Genomic DNA, 18,963 nt, shown 5'->3' on the forward strand with positions numbered 1-18,963 from the left:
TTACAAACTGTAGGGATTTTATTATTATTTTATTCAACCTTGGGTGAAATAGTTTGCAGGCATGCAGTTGGACTATGTTTTTAAACTAAGGATGCACTGTTTTACATGTGCATCACCACACTTGACTCCATAACTGTTGCTGTCCTTCCCAACTCCTTAACAACATCTTGTGGATGAGTCAGAACTTCTGGGAACTTGATAGTAACAAGATTGAAACTATCCAGTTCAGTACGCTCACATCTTGGTTCCGTATCTCCCAGATGCCTGCATAAGACTGTAGAGCATAAATCTGGTATCTTGTTTGACATCAAGCTGAACTACACAGCTAGTTCATCATCAAGAACTGCCTAACCCCAGCTTAGAAATATGGATCTTCTCCATCCCACCTGGTCACCAAGGGAGTTGAGGCCATCGTCTTGGCTCATCTTCCTTCCTGACTTCAAGCCCACCCTCGATAAACCCCACCTCATCCAGAATCCCATTATTGACATCCATCTTCTTCATTTATTTTAGTTAATTCGAAGAGTAACACTGTCAAGGCCAGCATTTATTGCCCATCCAAACACCTTCTTGAAACCAACTGAAATGGCAGGATTCCATAAACATTTTCACCCCCGTCTTGCTGATTCTCATTATCACTACATCAAACTCAAAATTCAAGTTATTGTATCTAAATCTGCCTTGCCGTACTTTTGCAATCTTATCTCTCTGTTTTTGCTTCATCATCAGTGGAAGAACTTTTAATACATTCTCCACCTCACACAACATTCCAGATCTTGGTCATATACCACAAACTCGGTCACACTGCATTAACACAGTCAAACCAAATACTCTATGCTGAGCTAACAGTAGGTGCTCTTCCTGCAGTGTAGGATGAGCAGTCTCTGTCATTCCATTGTCAATATTTTGTAATCAACTTGTTCAAAGATGTTATCACACACCTCACACCTCAGGTGTGACTTGAATCCGGGTCTTCTAAATCACAGATAGGGTCACTACCACCTGGCTACAAGACCTCTCAAGAAGAAAGAACCATTGTGAAAACCAGAAATGTTAGCAAGTAGGAGGATTAAAAACATAACCATGGTATTCTTCACACCATGTAGTTATCATCTTAACTAACCAGACACCATACTCTACAACCGGCACGGTGGCACAGTGGTTAGCACTGCTGCCTCACAGCACCAGAGACCTGGGTTCAATTTCCGCCTCAGGCGACTGACTGTGTGGAGTTTGCACATTCTCCCAGTGTCTGCGTGGGTTTCCTCCCACAGTCCAAAGATGTGCAGGTCAGGTGAATTGGCCATGCTAAATTGTCCGTAGTGTTAGATAAGGGGTAGATGTAAGGGTATGGGTGGGTTGCGCTTTGGCGGGGCGGTGTGGACTTGTTGGGCCGAAGGGCCTGTTTCCACACTGTAAGTAATCTAATCTAACCACACACTACCAGTTATGGGATAGTTCTGAATGCTCAGTTCTTGAGATTGACTGATTAGTAATGGAAATGATTCAATTGTTGTGAATTAGAATTAGAAAGTATTAGATAATCAAGAATTTTTACAAACATTTTTCTGTCTAATACTCTTGACTTTTTATTATGCAGTTACATTTCATACTTCTTATTTTAATTGCAAATGTAACAGAAATTTATCCAGCCATAATTCTGCACTGTAAAAAATTCTATCTATGGATGAATAAATTGCTCTAATTAACAGATTAACTTAGTCACAGGAAAATTTCTCCCGACAGAACTCAGAGCTAGCACTAAGTACTCATTGAAATCATTCCACTCTACAATCTAATGCAAATCTTTCTACATTAATAGACATCTTCAAGTTATACTGTAGCAACTTGTAAGGGTTCTTCAACAGGACCAACTTGTATGGCTTGCAAACCTAGGACTCTTACAAAACAGAAGGACAAGGGCAGCAGGCACATGGGAACATCACAAACTGAAAGTTCCTTTCCAAGTAACCTAGTATCCTGATTTGCAACTACAGTTTATCACTGTTCATGCACTAACACTGGGTCAAAATCCTGGAACTGCCTCCCTATCAGCACTGGGTGTACCTACAGCATATTGACTGGAGGGGTTTAAGAGAATGGCTCACTATCACTTTGTCAAAGGCAATTAGAGGTAGGCAATAAAGGTTGGTGTTGCCACCAATGCCCTCATCCTGTGAATGAATAAAAACATTCCTTTCAGTATTTCATACATTATTACACGTCTGTTGCAATCTTGCATATAAATTACCCTGGAGAATTAGATTTGATGATTATTGCTGTTCTCCACATTGATTGAGTATTAGGGGAATCAATAGACAACTATATATTCAATTTGACTTTCATCCTGTTTCTGGGGAGCAATCTCCTTTCTCAATTCTCCACTATTTTTCAAGATTCTTCTTAAACATCCTTAACCAAGGGCCTGATCACCTTTCTTAATACTTCATGTGTCCTGTGCCATGATTTGTCTGTAACAGCTCTTGTGAATTGCCTTGGGACATTTAAACCTGTTAAAGGCATTATATAAATGAATGTTGTTGCTGTGTTGCTGTTGCATTCTTACACTGACTGCCAGACCTGTGATGTCTGTAGTGCCATGTGACTCCACTGTTACTATGGTGACTAGCACCCATGGGCACTGAAGCACTTTCCCATAGACACTGTCATTAAACAAATGGACGCTACTCAGCATCACATCAATAGGCAAGTGTTTAGTATAGGTCAGCTGGTTGACACTGGGCAGTGCAGCCAGTACAGGAAGTATTACATTTCCTCAGTTGGCTGCAGTCCTTCAATATCGAAGCACAATGTGATGATGAGTCACTTTCTTTCTTATTTCTTCACAGACTGGTTGCCACTTGATGCCCATTTCCTAAATAACCTTAAAGGTAATTTGTCTCTAAATAATTCCACATTTTAATTAAAACAAAACATTCATACCTTGATTGAGCAATTCAAGAACACTAGAATCTCGTCCCCTTTCATCTGCCACCACTGCTTTATAAACTCCTTCATCCTTCCTAGAGACCTGGAAGAAAAGTGATTCTGTGAAAATCAAATGAAAACACAATGGGATCTCTGCACAGAGATTGCCCTCTTCTGAGCCGGATTCCTTTGGGATTCCTGCCCACTGCTCTGGATTTGCCCTAACCTCATCTCATCCTCTGGGTGGGGCTCATTCTGAAGTTGGTCATTCCTGATGGATTACTGTGAGCAACAGTGGGAAGTCTTGGTGGTGCTGAATTGGAAATGTGCGTGTAGCAATGGAAGAGGCAGCGGGAAGCCCTTTGATAAACATATGGATGAAAATGGAATAGTGCAGGTTAGGTGGGCTTCAGATTGGTTCCACAGGTCGGTGCAACATCAAGGGCCAAAGGGTCTGTACTGTGCTGGAATGTTCTATGTTCTAAGCCATTAAGAGACACAAGAGGCTGCTCAATATATGAGGCGGCTGCTATAAGACCTTCAGTCTCTGTGGACAATCCGACCAACAACTCCTGGGACTCTGTGGACCCACCATCAGCTTCCAAACAGCATCCTGAGGAAACCTTTGTGGCTGGGGTGGGGAGAAGGGATCTTTCTACGGATGGGAAAACCTTCTATTTGTATGTGACAGATAGAGAGACCTAGCAAAAGGTAACTCTCCAAAATGTCGCATTGAGGTGCAGAACACAGTGTATGGCTGGAACAGCACCTCAACAAAACAAAATACGGTGAATGTTGGAAACCTGCATTCAAAACATAAAGGGTGGAAGTAATCAGGAGGTCAGTCAGCAGTTGTGCAGGCAGAGAAAGTGAATGTTTCACATTGATAATAATGGACCTTTCAGGAGAATCCTATGAAAGGTCATTGACCTAAAATATGAGCACACTCCAGCGATACTGCCTGAGCTGTTGTGTATTTACAACACTTTCTGTACTCTTCTGGTAAAGCACTTTCTGTTCCTCAGTGGGAAATAATGGGAATATTTTGAATAAATCATTTGCAAACTTATAAAAAGAAGTTGTCTATGTTTGCACATAGATCTCAGAAGGAGCCACTGGCTTTTTATTAAAACTGGTCCTACTTTCTCTGGCTCTCAGTTCATTAATACACTGTTGTAACAGAAAATTAAACATTAATCACTCGGACTAACACAAGCTGTTTTACAATGAAACCTAGGCTAAGAAACTGTCCACTGTTGTGCATCATTTATATAACCAATTTGGATGAGAATATAGGAGGTGTGGTGAGTAAGTTTGTGGATGACACTGAAATTAGTGGCATAGTGGACAGGGGAGAAGGTTATCAAAGGGTACAATGGGATCTTGATCAACTGGGCTTATGGGCTGAGGAATGGCAGATGAAGTTTAAATTAGATAAATACGTGCTATTGTATTTTGATAAGACAAACCAGGGCAGGACTTGGCTAGCTAATGCTAGGCCCTGAGGAGTGCTGTCAAACAGAGAGACCTAGTGGTGCAGATACATTGTTCCTTGAAAGTGAAGTCACAGGTAGATAGGGTGGGGAAGAAGGCAGGAGCAAATGACTGCAGATGCTGGAACCTGAACTGAGAACAAATGCTGGAGATCACAGCGGGTCAGGCAGCATCCATGGAGAGAGAGCAAGCTAATGTTTCGAGTCTAGATGACTCTTCATCAGAACTGAAGTGAAACGTGAAGGGGAGCAGCATTTATAGAATGGTGGGGGGTGGGGGGGGGGTGGGGGGGGGGGGGGGGTGGGCGTATGGTTGGAGTGCTGGGGGAGAGAGGATATTGTAAATTCAGATTAAGTGATCAAAATGTGAGAATGGCAGAACAATATTGTGTCTAACTGCCAGACTGCTTGCCTTCAATTGGTCAGAGCATTGAGTGAAAGAGTTGGGACGTCATGTTTCAACTGTACAAGGCATTGCAGAGGTCATGTTTGGCATACTGTATATAATTCTGGTCACCCTGCTATAAGAAGGATGTTATTAAACTTAAGGAACAAATTACTGCTGATGAAGAGCTCTGATGAAGACTCATCTAGACTCAAAAAGTTAGCTTGCTCTCTCTCCCTGGATGCTGTCTGATCTGCAATGATCTCCAGCATTTGTTGTTTTCAGTGTTATTAAACTGGAAAGGTTGCCATAAAGATTTACACGGATGTTACCGAGACTGGAGGGTTTGATTTATAAGGAGAGGCTGGATAGGCTGGGACTTGTTTCCCTGGAGTGTAGGAGGCTGAAGATTTATAAAATTATGAGGGGCAAGATAAAGTGAATAGGAAAGATCTATTCCCCAGTGTAGGGGAGTTCAAAACTAGAAGGCATGATTTTAAGGTGAGAGTGGAAAGATTTAAAAGAGAGCGGAGGGTTAACGTTTTCACACAGATCGTGATATGTACATGGAATGTATATGTAACCACAGAAAGTGGTAGCAGTGAGTACAATTCCAACATTTAAAAGACATTTGGACAGGTACACAGAGGAACAGTTTAGAGGGATATAGGATAAACAGGCAAACAAGATGAGTTCAGTTTGGGAAACCTGGATGGCATGGAGGAGTTGGGCCAAAGGGTCTGTTCCCATACAGTTTGACTCAATGCTTCTAAATGACACGAAAACTTTGGAGTTGGGACACTAGCCAGCATTAACTCTTGCACTATTGTATAATTTTCACATGCTTTTCAGATAAACTTCATGATCGGGACTGTTGAGCAGAGAACACACAATGAGAATTTTAATGTATCTGATAGACCCAGGAATGAAGAACAGCCAAACATTACCTGTGAGATTGAAAGGGAACTGAGACCAGTCTGAGGATCATATGTCACATTTGAGATTTGTTTTCCATCTTTGCACCACTCAATACTGGTCTGGGTCTTAGTGTTTGCCACCTGTTTAACAGAGTAAAACAAGAATTAAAAATTGAGACATTGTTCCGGGACTCCTCACTTTTTAGTTTTATGTTGTGCTACAATAAATGATGATTAGTAAAGGGACCAAAGCTTACAGAGAGAAAGCAGGAGAATGGGATTAAGAAACATATCAGTCATCATTGAAAGGCAAGGCCTAATTGATGGACCAAATGGCCTAATTCTGTTCCTAGATCTTCTGATTTTCTGGTTTTACTTATAAATGAAGCCATGAATGGAGCAGGGATTGTGGTGGTTTTGGGGAAATATCACAAGGTTAGTAACCTAAAGGTTCGAACGGATGCTCTGGGGACGGGGTTAAAATTCTATCATGGACATCGGGGTGAGATTTAAATTCAACTTCTTCAAAATCTGGTTTAAAAGTGAACTTCAGTAGTTGTTGTAAAAATCCACTAATTGCATTCAGAGAAGGAAATTTGCCATCCTGATATAACCTGGCCTCCATACAGATCCACAGCAAAGTGTTTAACTGTTAACCGCCTTCTAAAATAGCTCAGTGAGTTATTCATTTCATTGGAGTTTGGAGTAGGTTAAGGCCATTCAGTCCATTGAGTCTACTCTTCCATTCAATGAGATCATGGTTGGTCTGATAATCCTCAACTCTTCTTCGTGACCTTTTGCCTCTATTCCATAACTGATAAAAGTTCTGTCTATCCTAACCTTGAGTATTCATAATGACCCAGCCTCTGGAGAGATTCATTACCCTCAGAGAAGAAATTCTTCCTCATCTCTGTCCTAAATATGTGACCCCTTTGAGATTATGCCTCTGGCCCTAGACACTCCAAAGCAAATCACAGCAGTTACTCTGTCTAATAATCTTACATATATCAAAAAGGTCTCCTCTCATTCTTCTTTTCTTCCAGTCTAAGTGCATAAGATTATATTTTTCCACATTATATTCCATCTGCCAAGATTTTGCCTTGCACGTAATCTGTCTGTATAATAATGATGGTCCCAGTACTGATCCCCGAGGCACTCCACTAGTTACAGATTACCATTCTGAAAATGCTGCCCTTATGCTAACTTTCTGTCTTCCATTCATTGATTAATGGTCCATTCCTGTGTCCAACACCATATGTTTTTGTCTTATTAAGAAGTCTAATATGTGATACATTATCAAAGACCTTTTTGAAGTCACAATCTATCACATTTGTTACTTCCCCTTTATGTATCCTGCTTGTTATCTCTTTACAGAATCCAAACACCCAATTGGGAAGCTTCCTCCACTAGATCACATCACTTATTTCTAAATGCACAGTTATGTTACATCCTTTATAATAGATTCTAACATTTTCCCACTGTCTGAAGTTAAGCTGACTGGCCTATATTTATCAGGTTTTGTGTCTTTCCCTTTTTAAATAATGGTGTTACACTGGGCAATTTCCCCAATCCTCTGAGACTTTTCCAGAATATAAGGACTCCTGGAAGGTTACTGCCAGTTGCATTCATTATATTTATAGCCCCTTCATTTAATATCCCAGGACATATCCCAGCAGGTCCAGGCGATTTATTGGACTTTAGCCCTATTAGTTTATCTAGTACCTTTTTCTCCAATAATTATTATATGTATTTCCTCCTCCCTTCTGCCCCTTGATTATTTCATATTCTTGGAATGCTGTTAGTGTCGTCTACTGTGAACTTGAGCAAATTATTTATTCAAGTCCTTTGCCATTTCCTCGTTCCCCATTTTTATTTATCAAGCCTCATTCGCTAAGGGGTCATTATTTGCTCTAGCCTTTCTTTGTGTATATTTAAAGAAGCTCTGACTATCCATTTTGATATTATTTGCTTGTTTATTCTCAAAATGTCTAGAGTCATAGAGTCCTGGAAGCTGTACAGCATGGAAACAGACTCTTCAGTCCAACTCGTCTGTGACAACCAGATATCCTAAATTAATCTAGTCCCATTTGCCAGCACTTGCCCCTTATCCCTCCAAACCCTTCCTTTCATATAGTCATCCAGATGCCTCTTAAATGTTGTAATTATACCAGCCTCCACCACATCCTCTGGCAGCTCATTCCATACACATACAATCTTCTGTGTGAAAAAGTTGCCCCTTAGGGCCCTTTTAAATCTTTCCCCTCTTACCCTTAACCTATGCCCTCTAGGACTGGACTCTCTCAATCCAGGGAAAAAACCTAGTCCATTTGCCCTATCCATGTCCCTTATGATTTTATAAACCTTGATTCTCTCCTTTTTTGGTAATTATCATTTGTTGGTTTCTAAAACTTACCCAATTCTCTGGTTTATCACTAATCTGTTTTTTTTTCTTTTAATCTGATGCTAACCTTAACTTCCCTGGTTAACTATGATTGGATTATTCCATTCTAGAATTCTGGAATATGTATCTGCTATGAGCTATGAACTATTTTCTGAAAATCTGTCATTGTCCCATAACTGTCAATTTTGTTGAACTCCTTTCTCCAACCACCCCAGCCAGCTCTGCCTTTATTCATTTGCAATTGCCTTTATTTAATTTCACCACAGTTTTTTTTGGCCAAGTTTCTCACTCTCAAACAGAATGCTAAATTCGACCATCTTGTAGTCACTGTTTCCTAGGGGAATCCTTCTGAGATCTTTTGTTAAACTTGCTTCATTTCATGTCATCAGACTGAAATAACCTGATTCCCGGTTGGAACCAGAACATATAGTTCAAGGAAACTGTCCCAAATATACACAATGAACTTTTCCTCCTTACTACCTCTTCTAATCTGGCTACCTGAATCTATGTGAAGATTAAAATACCAATTACTAATGTCCAGTAATTTTTTTATTAATGGGCACCTGTGAGACCAGGAGGTTGCTGATTGATCTAATACTCTGGTTGATCAAGAGGTACACTTAATTAAGTCAAGAGTAGCTTTGTCATTTCCACCATATACAACTGATACAGTAAAAATAAGACAGCGTTCCTCCAGGACTAAGGTGTGACATGGATGGCACAAATTACATGATTATATGCATAAAGTGCATAAGAAGTGCAAAACAAATCAATGTTAAAAAAACACACTAAGTAATAGAAATATAATGCAGGGGGTATATACATCACTTGTTTACTTCATTTACAGCATAAATCACTTAAGTAATAATGCAAAAGCAGAAATTGCTGGAAAAGCTCAGCAGGTCTGGCAACATCTGTGAAAGGTTAATATTTCGGATCCAGTGGTCCTTCCTCAGTACTGATGGTAGCTAAGGAAATGTTGGTTTATATGCAGATGACACAGTGGGGGGAGTGGGGGAGGAGTAAACGATAGGTGGGGATAGAGCCCAAAGAGAGAGAAGGACAGGTGAACAGACAAAGGACTGGGTAATGATCTGGCTAGGAAGGTGAACAGCTGTTAATGGAGACTGTCAATGGCTAATAATGTGTACTGTGTATCAGCAGACTATGTGATAACAAGGCCTGATGTGTGGGGTTGGGGGCCAGGGCATTGGAGAGTTCAGGCTGCAAAGTTATTGAACTCGATATTGAGTCCAGAGGCTGTGGGGTCCCCAAGTGGAAAATGAGGTGTTGTTCTTCCAGCTTGTGCTGAGCTTCACTGGAACACTGCAGCAAGGCTGAGACAGAGATGTTGACCAGGAACAGGGTGGTGTGTTAAAGGGGCAGGCAACTGGAAGCTCAGGGTCTTTATTGCAGACAGAACATGGATGTTCTGTGAAGCAGTCACCCAGTCTACACTTGGCTTCCCCAATGTAGAGGAGACCACATTGTGAGCAGTGAATGCAGTAGACTGGATTGTGGTGAGTGCAGGGAAAGTGCTGCTTCACCTGGAAGGTGTATTTGGGCCCTTGGATACTGGGGAGGGGAGGGTAAATGGGCAGGTGTTACACCTTCAGCACTTGAAGGGGAAGGTGCCATGGAGCTGTGGAGGTGTGGGGTGGGGGTGGTTAGTGTTGGGAGTGAAGAGTGGGCCACGGTGTCCCAGAGGGAACACTCCCTGCAGGAGATGGACAAGGGAGGGGAGGGGAATATGTGTCTGGTGGAGGTGGTGGAAATGGCAGCTGATGATCCTCTGGATGTTGATACTGGTGGGATGGTTGGTAAGGACAAGGGGGGGGGGGCCCTACTGCTGTTGCGAGAGGGAAGAGAGAGGGTGAGGACGGAAGTGTGGGAGATGGGTCAGACCCAGCTGAGTGTCTCCTTCATCAATGGTGCTGGGGAATCCTCAGTTGAGGAAGAAGGTAGACATTTCAGAGGCTCCTTTGTCAAAATTGGCCTCACTGGAATGTTTTGTGATGGAGACAGAGGAACCGGAAGAGTGAAACAGGGTGCAAGGATGTACAGTCCAGGTAGCTATGCGAGTCGAAGGGTTTATAGTGGATATTAGTGGCCAGTTTGTGCCCAGAAATGTAAACAGTGATGTTGGGGAATGGAAAGGAGGGGTCAGAGATGGATCACGTGAAAGTGAGGGTGAGGTGGAAATTGGAAGCAAAATTGATTAACTTTTCTAATTCAGGACAAGAGAGGGAAGCAGTGCTGATGACATCATTGATATATTGGAGAAAGAGTTGTAGAGTCATAGAGTCATAGAGATGTACAGCACGGAAACACACCCTTCGGTCCAACCTGTCCAGACCAACCAGATATCCCAACCCAATCTAGTCCCACCTGCCAGCACCCGGTCCATATCCCTCCAAACCCTTCCTATTCATATACACATCCAAATGCCTCTTAAATGTGGTAATTGCACCAGCCTCCACCACTTCCTCTGGCAGCTCATTCCATACACTTACCACCCTCTGTGTGAAAAAGTTGTCCCTTAGGTCTCTTTTATATCTTTCTCCTCTCACTCTAAACCTATGCCCTCTAGTTCTGGACTCCCCCACACCAGGGAAAAGACTGTCTATTTATCCTATCCATGCCCCTCATAATTTTGTAAACCTCTAAGGTCAACCCTCAGCCTCTGATGCTCCAGGGAAAACAGCCCCACCCTGTTCAGCCTCTCCCCACAGCTCAGATCCTTCAACCCTGGCAACATCCCTGCAAATCTTTTCTGAACCCTTTCAAGTTTCACAACATCTTTCCAATAGGAAGGAGACCAGAACTGCATGCAATATTCCAACAGTGGCCTGACCAATGTCTTGTACAGCCGCAACATGACTTCCCAACTCCTGTACTCAATACTCTGACCAATAAAAGAAAGTATACCAAACGCCTTCTTCACTATCCTATCTACCTGTAACTCCACTTTCAAGGAGCTATGAACCTGCACTCCAAGGTCTCTTTGTTCAGCAACACTCCCTAGGACCTTACCATTAAGCGTATACTTTCTGCTGAGATTTGCTTTCCCAAAATGCAGCACCTTGCATTTATCTGAATTAAACTCCATCTGCTACTTCTCAGCCCATTGTCCCATCTGGTCAAGATCCTGTTGTAATCTGAGGTAACCCTCTTCGCTGTCCACTACACCTCCAATTTTGGTGTCATCTGCAAACTTACTAACTGTACCTTTTATGCTCGGTGGGGGCCAGGATGGGACTGGAACAAGGAACGTTCCATGCACTCCACAAAGAGACATTGGGCCTATGTGATACCTATGGTCACTCTCTGACCTGGAGACAGTGAGAGGAGTTAAATAGGAAGTATTTGAGCGTGAGAATGAGCTCAGTCAGGTGAAGGAGGGTGGAGGTGGGGACGGTTCCAACCTTTCTTCGCGTATTTCAGGTATATATTTTTTGCCAATTTACCAAGTTCATAGGTGCTGGTTAAAACAGAGTTTGCTATACTCTTTTTTTATATACATGCCTTGATTATCATCTGATTTATTCTCTGCCCTACTGTGTAGAAACTGTTCGGAGTCCTATAGAGCAGTCCAACCCAGGCTATCCTTCCTTTGTTAACTCTTATCCCTGCTCATGTGGATTCCACATTTTCCAATCCAAGAACATTTCTTGCTATCATATTTATTACATCTTATACTAACAAAGTCATTACACCACTGTTTCCTTCCTGCTTGTCCTTCTGAAAACTCATATACTCCTATGTGTTTATTTTCCACCTTTGATCTCAAGAGTAATTAGTGATGGGCAACTTTAAAACAAAACTTCAGTCACATGATGAGGGTGTTGCTGGCTAGGCAGCATTTATTACCCATCTGTAATTACTCAGGGGGCAGTTAACACTCAACCACGTTGCTGTAGATCTGGAGTCACATGTAGGCCAGACCAGGTAGGAATGGCAGTTTCCTCCCCAGGAACACTCCCAGGGTGTCTGGATTAACAGTCCAGTGATAATACCACCAGGCCACCACCTCCCTTGAGTACCTGACCCACTCCCCAAATGTTGCCCTTAGCAGTAGTACCCACACCCCATGAATGATTACTGAAAATAAGCAATTCATTCTGACAGGACAGGTCCATACCTTACAGGTGAGAAGAAGATCACATTCTTCAGTCACTTCCCAGCGCAAGTACTTCTCAAAATAAGGCCCTAAAGTTTTGATTGAATAAATTTGAACATCAAACACAATTAAAATTGAGGTAATAAAATAATTCATCATAGTGAAGTGTCAAGGTTTCACTGTGGGAAAATGTGTCTAAAGAACCTCTTTTCTGCTGTTGGGTTGAAAAGAACCTTCACAAAATTATTTTATCTGTTTATGAAATGTCTTGAGATGTTTCTTCATGTGAAAGCCAACATTATAATGCCACTGATTTGATCATTAAAATGCAGCATTCTGTGATAATGTAAAATAATGACAATGTCAGCAACAGAAAATCTAACCATACACATCATATAGAACAGAGTAAGGATAACAAAGTGTTAGATTACAAACTAAGTCTTCGATAAGTGTGGTTGGATGTGTGGAATTAGTGCATTAAGGTAAAGAATTGTCAATTTTAATAAATTTATACCCATGAAGGAAAGACAGTTTAAGACTGTGAACATGAAGGTTGTAATTCCACTAGCTTTTCATTTGACTCTTATATTCCATGTGCAAAACAAATATCTATTATTTGCTCTAGAACCTGTAACGATCTAAATGCTGAGTAAGTTTCTTATTTTGTGAATTCTCTCCGGTTTATTGCTAAATATGGGGAAGAAACATCCTTCCCTTTGGTTGGTTTAATTTAATAAAAGTGGATATTATATCATTCTGCTGCAAAACAAAACTGGCTACATTACAGCCAGTTCCGAAGCATGCCTGTCATGCAAGGATAAAGCTGCAACATGAAACTGTAAATTAGTAACTAAACCAGGGCCAATGGCTTTGTGCAAAGGCCCTTCACCTGCAATGTAACCACACAAATAAGGTTAGTGACATTTTGGACTTAGTTACCTTGTTTTCTTTCCCATTCATTCCTTTGGAAATCAGACTGTGATAAAGTATCTCGGAACTCTGAAAAAATCAGACACAGAAAAGCATGCATTTTACATGTTTAAGTTCTATTTAAGTGCCTTTTAATTGATGAGCCAGTATATGCTTTTAGCAGAGAGTTAATCCCTAACCCCCAGTAAGATATTTGAAGCCTAATTCCTGGTGAGTGAAGGTGGGAAGTTGTATTCTGATTGGTATCCAGTGGGATACTGGAGTTCTTGAGAAGACTCCTTATCACTGAGATGTGAAAATACTGTCCTGAAAATTTGGACTAACTTTTAAAAATGGTAATCACCCTGAATTTATTAAGCAACTGAGTTTTACTGCTTTCACTACTTTCCAAAGCCAGACTATAGGTACATGATTTGTGAACCTACTTGTCAGTTTAAAAAATCCATTTATTAATATTTCATCAATATCAAGCTGACTTTTTTGTTATATGACAAGCAAAATAGCTATAAAGTTACAACTTCAAAATCAAGCCATTGTGCATCTATGTCAGTGTGTATTCTCCATATGTGTAAATAGTTCATATTAACTTATCATGTTTCCTTTCTCTCACCAGTCTAATCTAAATTTGAATGCTGACAGGGTTTGTGTGTCAATCACTAATCTTATCAGTGAACTAAACTGTGTGTGTGAACAGGCTTCCGAGGCTAGGTGCTCACATGCTCCTTCATGATTTCTCAATATTGGGAGTTAGGCTGGTTCTATCCATCATGTTCCCTCCTTTCACACTTTACAGTTCCTGTGCTTTCTGTAGCTAACTTGCTCCTTTCTTTCCGAAAAGGTGTTGTAGGCAGTGGGTTGTGAATCGGTGGAAGCTTAGTCTTTTGAGTAAGTTAGAAGTTGGTGGATTTCTGATTACGAATAGTGCAAAGGGTTGAGATTGAGTGAGTAAAAGGCATGGAAGTATTTGATCAGTATTGATTGTATTAAATGGTGCAGCATGCTGGACAGGCTAAATGGCCTCATGCTATTCTCCTGACCCTATGTTCCTAAAATTTGCACCAATCCAATTCTGGTGCTTTAGTTTTAGCATTTGCCATTCTCTAGTTGGAACTTTAACCTGAGGGTCATTACTCCCGTGGTGGTCATACACATTTACTTATCCATCTGATGGACAGCGCTACTCTTACTTTTAATTGGAAAACACAAGAATAGATTGAACCAGTCTGTGTACTTTACTCTCTAGTTTCCAAATACCAATTAAATGCTGCATTTCAATAAAGAACAAAAAGGAAACACATTTCTTTACCAATATTCACCAAGTAAAAATAAAGTTTGAAAAGCTTGTATTTTTACTGCTTTTTCAACAACTCCCAATTATGGCCTTCATTACAGTAAACATCTGAAACAAGGTGCCCCGTGCAAAAGAATTGCTCAATTAAGGAACACGATTGAACGCATACATTTTGAGAAACTTTGTAATGATGAGTAGAAAGATGGAATTGTTAGGGAGAGAGATCCAGGTTTCATCTGGGAGGGCAAAGAGAGGGAATTCCACAAGATTCCAGAGTTGTAAGAATTCAGGGTAAGGCACAGAGTTAGAGGGGATTACTCAAGTAGGATGAACAAGGCCTTCTGGGGAATTTTAAAACAGACCTGGAGTTCATAGATGAATGGGAGAATGGAGAATGGGAGTATTATGTGAGTAGACGGAGAATGGGCATAACATGGGAGGTCAAGCTTCAAGTCATCTAAAAACCCATGTAGAAAACCTGGAGAGGATGAGATTAGAGGTAATGAAAAGTAATAAAAGGTGACAGTTACAGAAAATGTGAGGGTGGGGAGGATGAAGAACATTGTGGAGCTATAAGTGGTTTGCTCAGGAGCAGGGCATGAATTTGAAGCTTAGCTCCAAGTTAAATGGGAACAAATGTTCTCAAACTTAGTGCCTGGGAACAATGCAATGTGGGATTGTTTCATTGAGTTTGTGTTATGACATGTCAATTCAACCTGCTCTTGGCTGAGTGACTCCATTATCTTTCTGGATATAAAACAACAGTGTAATTCAAGAATACATTCAAGTGAATTGAACTTACTTTCATCAATCAGCACCAATGTGAACTGACCCTTGGCCTTTCCATCCTGTAGCTGGGCAGTGTAGGAGCCTTCATCTTCATCAGAAAACTTCTGAATGATCATTTCTATGATCCCATTGGCTTTATCAAAATTGATCTTGTGAGTCTGTGGAGAAAAGTGTCCAGTTTTTATTATTTCCTTTTCACACTCCAATCTTTCACTTCCTTTTTTTTTATCTTTTTGTTCACTGTGAATTTACATTTCCTAGTACTCAACCCTAGCCATGTCTATTTCACAATTTGTCAAACTGATTAGATAAACAGATACACAGTTGTATCCAGCACCTCAATGGCCTCTATTCTTCAGTATATTGTCATTAGCTCACCCTCAGAGCAATTTCCCAGGTAAAACATAAAGCCTAAACATACACGGTCAAGTCTCTCTCAAAGTGGATGACAGTAAATGCTCTGCTACAGATAATTATAGCCCATTTATATAAAACCAATATTAGCTGGCATTAATAACAAACACGACTGAATGCAATTGCCTCAACATTCAATTTAGAGGAACAAAACTGACTAAAAACTTAATGATGGCTGCAGTATGTTTATTCATGGCTACTCTTAGGTTCAGGAATTCAGACATATTCTGAAACTAGGGACTGAGAGCACTCTTAATTTGCCAAAAGGACCATTAATGTTTATGAAGCTGCCAATTTCAGATCTTTTCTCTGAATTACAAACTTCACATCATTTTTTTTAAATGTCTTCTATTACTTGTATGTGTTAGCAGCTACAAAAACCACAATAGTCTCTTTTGAGTTGCCTATAGCTGTAAACATTGTTTATCTACAGCACACCTTTAATCCCTCTTGGTATTTTTGATTGTAATTATTTCCATTTTTGCCAATTTACATCCCTTTCTGTCTTGTAACCAAGTCGATTCTCACTAGGATACCGTTCTATGTGTCAGCCTTCACTTGACCAATGTTGAAATGAGAGTGCTGGGCCCAATCTGGTCTTTGCTCTAAACCCCACTGCACACTGGGAGAAGCAGCTGCTGGATTGATATCAGGATTAGGAAGGAACTGAAATAAGAGCAGAGGCCAATATCCCATCACCAGGTCACCCGTTATTTACACATGGAGAGTCCTTGACCCTGATCCAGCTGTCAGAATGATCATGACAGGAACATCAGTTCAATTTCTTCATTTACATCGGAGGTCAGCTGACCCATCAACACTTTAAAAAAACCATTCACGTGATGTGGCTAGATTAATATTCATTGCTCATTCCTAACTGCCCTATGCATGTGGAAGTGGTGAGTCACTTCCCAGTAAAAGGTCATGTAGACATGATTGATTAAGAAAATTAGGGATCCAGTGACTTTTTTTAAAATGAGAATCCAAACCCGTGGTCATTATTGCTAGTTTTTAAATTCCAGATGTGTTTAGTCAATTGAACTTAAATTTCTTGGAAGCTGCGGTGGGATTTTGAGCACTTGTCCAGGCTCCAGGCTTGCTCGTCCAGTAATATGACCATCAGATACTATCACCCTCATGATCCCAAAACACAGCAGGAATTGAACTCTTCTATGCTAAATTTACAAATTCGAATCAATTCATGAAATAATCTAACATAAAAAGGCTAGTCTCAGGAATCAACTTGTGCTCACTGACCTACATTGGCCCCCAGTTAAGAAATGCCGTGAATTTGAAAATCTCGTCCACATTTCTGATGTCTCCATGACTTCACTCTACCTTTATAAACTCCTTCAGCCCTAAGATCTAACAAGATGTCTTCACTCCAGTAATTCTGATCTGTTGACCATTCAGTATCATCCCACCACTGGCAATGTGTTAAACTGCCTGCTTCTTAAACCCTGGAATTTTCCCTTTAAACTTCTCTGCCTCTATCTCAAACCAAATGCTCTGGAGATGCTAACCCTCCTGGAATGGCCAGCAGCCTATCAGATTCATCGCCAATCTCCCAGCTGCTATTAAAAGCAAGCTGGGAGCTTGTAGCTCTATAGGGTTGCATTAATTCACTCCCAGAATACTCACAGTCCATTCAGTTGATCAGAATAGATGATGTGCAATTACAGGCAGGGCTCCAGTGTTATCATTTAGTTGGGTCTAGCAGGGTTTCTGGGAACAAAAGGGATTATGGGAATAGGTGATGGTGATGTTAATTAATGGAAGTACTTGACTGGGTGTATATAAATGGAGGAGGTGCTCTTGTGGGGCAGTGGTAATGTCCTTACCTCTGAACCAGGTGGCCTAGCTTCAAGAACCACCTCCTACAGCAGTGTGTCAAAACACACATGAACAGGTGGATTAAACATATCTATAAGTGTCAAAGATGTGGCATGTGAGCTGAAATGAAACTCTGACTGGTAAAATATCTGACTGGACTCTGTCTAAACAGCCTCTGGTATTTAACATGATAAACAGATGCAGAGTATTGACACAGTTACATTACAGTTCTGGAGGTATGTTGCACTCTGAATGCTCATGACTGTCATTCCTCACTGTGCTGCCACACACCAGTAGTGACTCTGACAGTGAGCACTCGTGAGCCTCAACTTGCAGAGTTGACCCAGTCAGTCTCAAGCGAGAGGGAGATAAGGAGCAGTGAATCCAAACCCACCCATCTTGCCAGAAGGTAACGTTACTAGTCGAGTGGCTGATTAAGTCATGGACCATGTCTGCCTGGAAAATTCAGTCCAGCATCTAGAGAGCTTTAATGGCTCTTATGCTGAAAATGAAAAACCCCCTGAGAGTTTAATTCAAACTGGTTTGGAAATGACAGGTGAAAAGACATTTTGGTGCATTCAATGCAAGTTGTTGGTGTTGGGGATCACATCCCTGCAAAGGCAGCTTGGAGAGCATAAGTGTCAACATTTCCAGGAACAATTCTTCAACAATTGACAGAAACATGAATAAGTATTTAATAAGAAAGAAGGTGACTGTTTTTAATAATTAAAGCTGTATCAAAGTATATCGTAGTGAAATATTTAAATGAAGTATTGCAGGTAAAGTGTGGATTTGCTTATAAAATAATGATTTATCAGAGCTAAGAGTGAAAAGTCACAGTAAAATGAAATTACAAATAAAATATTGTGGCTTGAAACTATGAAACAAAACTTACTGGAGTGCTTGAAACTTCCTTCTCATTAAAGATGAACCGTAACTGTGCAGCTGGTGATAAACTCTCAACCTGCAACCAGAGACGAACAGCACCCTTCTCCAGATGCTCAATGGCCCAATTCGACTTCACCTTAATTACTGACAATAACACAAACCAGCCAACTGTGTTAACAGCTTTTACATTTAGATCACATATCAATGACATTTCCACCATGGCTTTGGTTACTGGCAATAATGATATCCCCATCTATTGTAGATCAGCTGTCAGGCCATTACATTGTTTGTCCATCACTGTTGCATCTTCATGTCTATTTCTAGCAGAGCTCCTGTGAGGCTGCTCAGAATACAATAACAGGAGCACACCATTTATTATTTTTAGGAGGCTAAACCTGAGTAAGACCTGAGTGGGGTGTGGAAATTGGTTCATGTGGGAACTTGATGCATAGGAGAAAGGAGGTGAACAGGGAGGGGAACAGAGGTCAATGGGAGAGAAAGGTGCATGAGGGAGAAGGAGTGAATGGAGGGGGGGGAAAGAGGTGAATGGGGGAAAGAGGTGAATGTGTTAAAG

General features: G+C 40.9%; 1 protein-coding gene across 3 annotated transcripts in view; it reads right to left on the bottom strand.

Annotated features, from left to right (window-relative positions):
• myom3 (myomesin 3) overlaps positions 1-18,963 on the bottom strand; it is a 108,606-nt gene that overhangs the window by 18,738 nt on the left and 70,905 nt on the right. For all 3 annotated transcript variants that reach the window (XM_072547942.1, XM_072547940.1, XM_072547941.1), the window contains exons 24-29: positions 18,397-18,533; positions 15,268-15,412; positions 13,184-13,243; positions 12,266-12,333; positions 5,754-5,864; positions 2,944-3,031 (exon numbers count right to left, since the gene is read on the bottom strand). In XM_072547942.1, the coding sequence (XP_072404043.1) occupies positions 2,944-3,031; positions 5,754-5,864; positions 12,266-12,333; positions 13,184-13,243; positions 15,268-15,412; positions 18,397-18,533 (609 nt within the window). The remainder of the gene's footprint in view (positions 1-2,943; positions 3,032-5,753; positions 5,865-12,265; positions 12,334-13,183; positions 13,244-15,267; positions 15,413-18,396; positions 18,534-18,963) is intronic.

This window comes from Chiloscyllium punctatum, chromosome 27, assembly GCF_047496795.1.
Source record: "Chiloscyllium punctatum isolate Juve2018m chromosome 27, sChiPun1.3, whole genome shotgun sequence".
In the NCBI taxonomy this organism is placed as follows: Eukaryota; Metazoa; Chordata; class Chondrichthyes; order Orectolobiformes; family Hemiscylliidae; genus Chiloscyllium; species Chiloscyllium punctatum.